General features: G+C 36.2%; 1 protein-coding gene across 3 annotated transcripts in view; it reads left to right on the top strand.

The window, feature by feature from the left end:
• Positions 1-317: 317 nt before the first annotated feature.
• Positions 318-5,399, top strand: part of LOC111450385 (topless-related protein 4-like) — an 11,852-nt gene continuing 6,770 nt past the window's right edge. Inside the window, exons 1-12 of one of the 3 annotated variants that reach the window (XM_023090474.1) lie at positions 318-492; positions 678-787; positions 897-1,076; positions 1,179-1,292; positions 1,416-1,574; positions 1,686-1,863; positions 1,966-2,089; positions 2,445-2,560; positions 4,503-4,671; positions 4,802-4,911; positions 5,012-5,081; positions 5,217-5,290. In XM_023090474.1, the coding sequence (XP_022946242.1) occupies positions 708-787; positions 897-1,076; positions 1,179-1,292; positions 1,416-1,574; positions 1,686-1,863; positions 1,966-2,089; positions 2,445-2,560; positions 4,503-4,671; positions 4,802-4,911; positions 5,012-5,081; positions 5,217-5,290 (1,374 nt within the window). In that variant the 5' untranslated portion in view covers positions 318-492; positions 678-707. Of the gene's footprint in view, positions 493-668; positions 788-896; positions 1,077-1,178; positions 1,293-1,415; positions 1,575-1,685; positions 1,864-1,965; positions 2,090-2,444; positions 2,561-4,502; positions 4,672-4,801; positions 4,912-5,011; positions 5,082-5,216; positions 5,291-5,399 lie in introns of all 3 variants that reach the window. The other 2 variants (XM_023090475.1, XM_023090473.1) reach the window with 2 other exon arrangements.

The following is a 5,399-nucleotide window of genomic DNA, read 5'->3' as shown; positions in this document are numbered from 1 at the left end:
AAAAAAAAAAAAAAAAAAAAAAAAAGAAAAAAAGCAATGGCTACAAGGCTATTTTCGTCTTTTCACTAATAGTTTGGTAAGTTAGAAAAATTAGGTGGGCGAAATTACAGCGACTAGTCTTCGCAAATCCCGCAAATGCAGCCGAAGATACACGCAAGTTCGAGCCATTTAAGACAAATATAAGTTGATGTACTTATCACTCGTTTGTCTCGAACCTATCAACTGATAAGTCCATGTGCGTATCTGTATTAGTTATCATCTCGTTCTCCGGTCGCGGTATTTAATTTGTTCGATGCCTCTGTTTCTTCGCTGCACGATTCTCTCTTCCAAATCCCTAACCCTCTCTTCTTTCTCTGTATAAAAGCTTCAACCAAACGAGCGGAATGAGAGAAACTAGAGCGAGAAAATTCACTGAAACTCTCTAAATTTCTTAGTCTTCGTCGTATTCGTCTTCATCCAAGACTTCCGATCTGACTTGCCAATCTCGCGGAGGTATTGCCTTTTTCTTTTTTCTTTTTTCTTTTTTTGTTTCTTCTTCCTTTTTCATTCAATTGTTATATGTAATTCGTAATTTTCAACACGTTCGTTTGGATTTCTCTTGGAAATAATTGTTGTTGTAATTTTCTTGTGTGTTTGATGTTGCTAATGTTATTGATCTGCTTGGTTAGATCGTTCAGGCTCTTGTTTTTATAATTGAAGACATAAATATGTCTTCGCTTAGCAGAGAGCTCGTGTTTCTCATACTCCAGTTTTTGGATGAGGAGAAATTCAAGGAGACAGTTCATAAGTATGTTTAATTTTTCTTCGATTATTCTTGTTGTTTTGTTTTCGCATCTCTGTTGTAATTTGGCGGTGGTGTTGCTAATTTTTTTATTTGTTTTTGGATGTTGGTGGAGGTTGGAGCAAGAATCGGGGTTTTTCTTCAACATTAGATATTTTGAGGATATGGTTACGAATGGCGAGTGGGAAGAGGTGGAGAAGTATCTGTCTGGTTTTACGAAGGTTGATGATAATAGATACTCCATGAAGATTTTTTTTGAAATACGGAAGCAGAAGTACCTTGAAGCTTTGGACAAGTAAAAAGGAATTTTGTGAATTTGATTTATGCGGCTATGTTTTTTAGCTTAACAGTTTTTTTTCTTCATCCTAACTTTACTAAAGATAGAATTAAATTGTAGGCGGGATAGAGCGAAAGCTGTGGATATTCTAGTTAAGGATTTGAAAGTGTTTTCGGCATTTAATGAAGAGCTTTTCAAGGAAATTACACAGTTATTGACTTTGGATAACTTCAGGTATGGGGATACTTGATTTTGAAAATTGTTGTTGCTCGGATCATGAACCTTTTGTTCCTGAACTTCAACTTATGTGTTTCTCTAGCAATATTATGAAATCTCATGCAATGTGTTACTTTGCAGAAATAACGAGCAGTTATCGAAGTATGGAGACACCAAGTCTGCCAGGGGTATAATGCTTGCTGAATTGAAAAAATTGATTGAAGCTAATCCACTTTTCCGTGATACGCTTCAGTTTCCAACCTTGAAAAACTCAAGATTGCGTACTCTAATTAATCAGAGGTCTCTTTACTAGTTATGCTTTTTTGTTGTCTTACAATTTCATGGTTGGGTTATTGAATAAGTTTTAAAACCTGAATTTTCTACACTCTGTTTTCCAAAATGAGAATGCAGTTTAAATTGGCAGCACCAGCTCTGTAAGAATCCAAGGCCAAACCCTGACATAAAGACCTTATTTGTGGACCATAGTTGTGGACAACCTAATGGTGCCAGGGCTCCATCTCCTGTGACCAATCCCTTATTGGGGGCTGTTCCGAAGGCTGCAGCCTTTCCTCCCATGAGTGCACATGGTGTAAGTTTAGGAGGAAATTGTTTAGTTTTACGAGTTTTCAAGCTATTAGATTGCTTTTTAGCCTCTGGAGTTTGAATGCTGGTCCACTTTGTGTGCTTGTAGCCATTTCAGCCTACACCAGCTGCTCTTCCTACTTCTTTAGCTGGATGGATGGCAAATCCGTCCCCTATGCCACATCCGTCAGCTTCTGCCGGGCCTATTGGTCTCAATGCAGCTAATAATGCAGGTAGGATGTGAATCTTCTTCTTCTTCTCTTTTCACCCTGGTGGAGAGGGTATAAACATTTGCTTGCATTAGTTATGCTGTATATGTATGGGATGTGCCCATGAAATATTTTATTCTTGTCCAATTGCATAATAAGTAAGAATTAACAAGGTGAAAGAGAATGTATAACGAAAAAATAATGTGTAATTTTTTTAATAATATTTAAATCGACACTGTTCAGCCCCTTTCATTGAGTTAGTTGGTCTTCAAAGTCATGAAATGCTTCTTGAGTTTCCTTATTGGCCACTTCTAACTACTCTCTAATACTTTTCCTGTGATCTAATCTAACCCTGTGATTTCTGATGGAAATTTGTTAGCAGCTATTTTAAAGCGACCTAGGACTCCTCCTGCTAATAACCCAACTATGGACTATCAAACGGCTGATTCTGAACATGTGTTGAAGCGAGCAAGACCATTTGGATTATCTGAAGAGGTACTGCTTAGCGCTTCTTTTTCTTTCTTTTCTTAATTTTTTTCTAAATTTAAAAACTCTCTCTCTCTCTCTCTCTCTCTCTCTCCCCTTCCCCCCTCTTCTTTATTTTATTCCTCCCTGAGCATAGCCTTTCAGCCTTTCACGTTCTACATTTTAATTGAAAGTCTTAGCATTTATCTCCTGTAAAAAAAGGAATATATATATATATATATATATATATAATAGAAGGAAAAAAAAATTATATATATATATCCCAAAGTGTCTCACCTCATCTAGAATGGTAAATGTTAACAATGAAGAAGCAGAATGTGTAGCAAGGTTGGCCAAATAGCTTACGAGTAAGATAGAGTCCTCTCGAATTAAGATCATTTTTCTATTTACTTAGCTGCAAATATATATCTAAATTATTTATCTCACATCACTGTAGGAGAACAGTGTGCAGCTTGACTTTTGGATGGATAAGTTAAATAGGACATCTGTCTCATTTTGACAGGTTATCAATTTGGGTGCTTTTTAGATTTGGTCCGCAGAATTGAAATCTTGAATTTATCATCATTTTCTGCCGCCTCTTGGGAATTCCATTTTGTCTTTGTTCCTGTCGTCTATGGATGGAGCCACTAGCTTTCAATTTGAATTCTAGTGTTAGTAAAACATCTGTTGGGATGAAGACATGAATATTTTCTTTCACTTTTTTTTGGGGGATAGGAAACTAATTTCTTTGATAGAATGAAATCATACAAAATGAGAAATCCATCCCATGGGATTACAAAAGAAGTCTCCAGTTATATAAGAGAGAATTCAAGCTATAGCTGCTGAATGATTCTTTGTTTTTACACCAAAAAAAGAGTATAGAAAAGAGAAATCTAAAACTTCGCCTGGAGAACTTTCTTTGTTGTTGTAGATCCTCGAATTTCTTTCACCCTTAATTTTCCAAATAGCAGCCTTTATAATAGATGGCCAGAGAATGGCTTTTGTAGATTTGGTTGGATGATCAATAAGCAATAGATTAAGCCAATCAAAGGAATCGTTTGGTGGTACAATGCTCCATCCAAAGGTGGAAAAAATGTCTGACCAAATTTCCTTAGTCCTTGATGTAAAGCCATGGGCATCGTTGTTGAAGCACCATATTTTATTTCACTGTACTGTAAGCTTTGACGGGTTCAAGTTTCCTTATTAGTCTTTTTACACTATATGAAATTGCATCTATTTATGGGAACGCTTCTTGCCTTGATCCATTCACCGTGGGAGGGAAAATTTGAGATTTTCTTGTGGTTTCACTTCAAGCTTCAAATTTTGGGTAGAAATTAGTAACCACAACCAATCATTTCATACCCAATGTTTGCTAGCCTGATTTTCCTGATCTCTGTCTACACATCATAGCAAGAAATTATCGAAGCAAAATGAACTGGTGACACATAAATCATCTATCATTTCTTGATATGCCAAGGACACCTTATGCCAGTTGTAGTGAAAACATCTTCTGTAAGTTCCCAGTTACTTTCCTCTTTGAATTCTTCGTTCAATTCACTGTGATTTTCTTTCTCATAAACCCTTGATTCTGTGATATTATCATCGTTGGTCGTTTCTTCCAAATATCCTTCATCACCTCTGCCAATGGTTCTTCTTAGCATATGAGAAAAGAAAAGATAGTGTACCACTACCTTACCATTTTTGTAAAGCGTGTTTTCAATTAACACGGGACTTTCCACTCCTAAACAAATTTCTTTCTACTTCTAAAATTGATATTTTCTTTTTCTTAAATTTTTTGTCGTCAAGAAATTTGTTCTAGCAATACTCTTGGTTATTCCTGGAATTGATGATGTATCTTGGGAGCTTTCGAAGTTTCTTATCTAGTATATGCTTTGCATGCTATTCCAAAGAACACAAAGTTAGGATTTAGGTTTATGTCATTGGTTTTGAACTTGCACATGGTTTATTGCAGGTTAATAATTTACCGGTAAATATTCTTCCGATTGGATTCGCAAACCAAGGTCATGGACAGAGTTCGTATTCCTCTGATGACTTGCCTAAGAATGTTGTTACGACCTTGAGTCAAGGTTCAGTTGTCAAGAGTATGGACTTCCATCCACAACAACAAACTATACTTCTTGGTATGTTCCAATTTTCTTTAGAAGTAATATCAAAGTTCTTTTGTTGTTATGTTCTTAACTTTACTAGGCTTGTTGATGCTGGATAAGAGTGCACATCTCACATTTCTTTCAACGTGTTTTTGAAATTCAGTTGGAACACAGGTGGGTGATGTCATGATCTGGGAAGTTGGTTGCCGTGAAAGGATTGCTATTAGAAATTTTAAAGTCTGGGATCTTTCAGCATGTTCAGCGCCCCTACAGGTTTGGCTTCTGTTGCATTGGGCTCCCATGATAGTTTAAGTGTCAGATTTATAGCTGAGGTTGCAATTTTGAGTTATTGAACTCTTCGGTTCTCTTCTAGGCATCTTTGGCCAGTGATTATACTGCATCGATCAATCGTGTAATGTGGAGCCCTGATGGAACACTTTTTGGTGAGTTCATTCTTCGTTTTTTTTTTTTGGTTCTTTGTGCTGCTGATAGACTCTTGAGAAGCTCTTGTTTCATTAGAGAAGTATTTTTTTAAACAAATTGTTAATTGACTAGTTTGGATTACTTTCAACATCCAGGTGTTGCATATTCAAAGCATATCGTGCACATATATTCCTATCAGGCTGGTGATGAATTAAGAAACCACTTAGAGGTTTGTGTTGGGAGGAAATCCCTATCAATTTTATCTTGGTACTTTCATATAATCACTGTATCCAATTAGAACGGGTTAATCCTGTTTTTTTTTTTTTTTTTTTTTTTTT

The sequence above is a fragment of the Cucurbita moschata genome, unplaced genomic scaffold (assembly GCF_002738365.1).
Source record: "Cucurbita moschata cultivar Rifu unplaced genomic scaffold, Cmos_1.0 Cmo_Scf00012, whole genome shotgun sequence".
Taxonomy (NCBI): Eukaryota; Viridiplantae; Streptophyta; class Magnoliopsida; order Cucurbitales; family Cucurbitaceae; genus Cucurbita; species Cucurbita moschata.
This window is presented reverse-complemented; position numbering and strand designations above follow the sequence as displayed.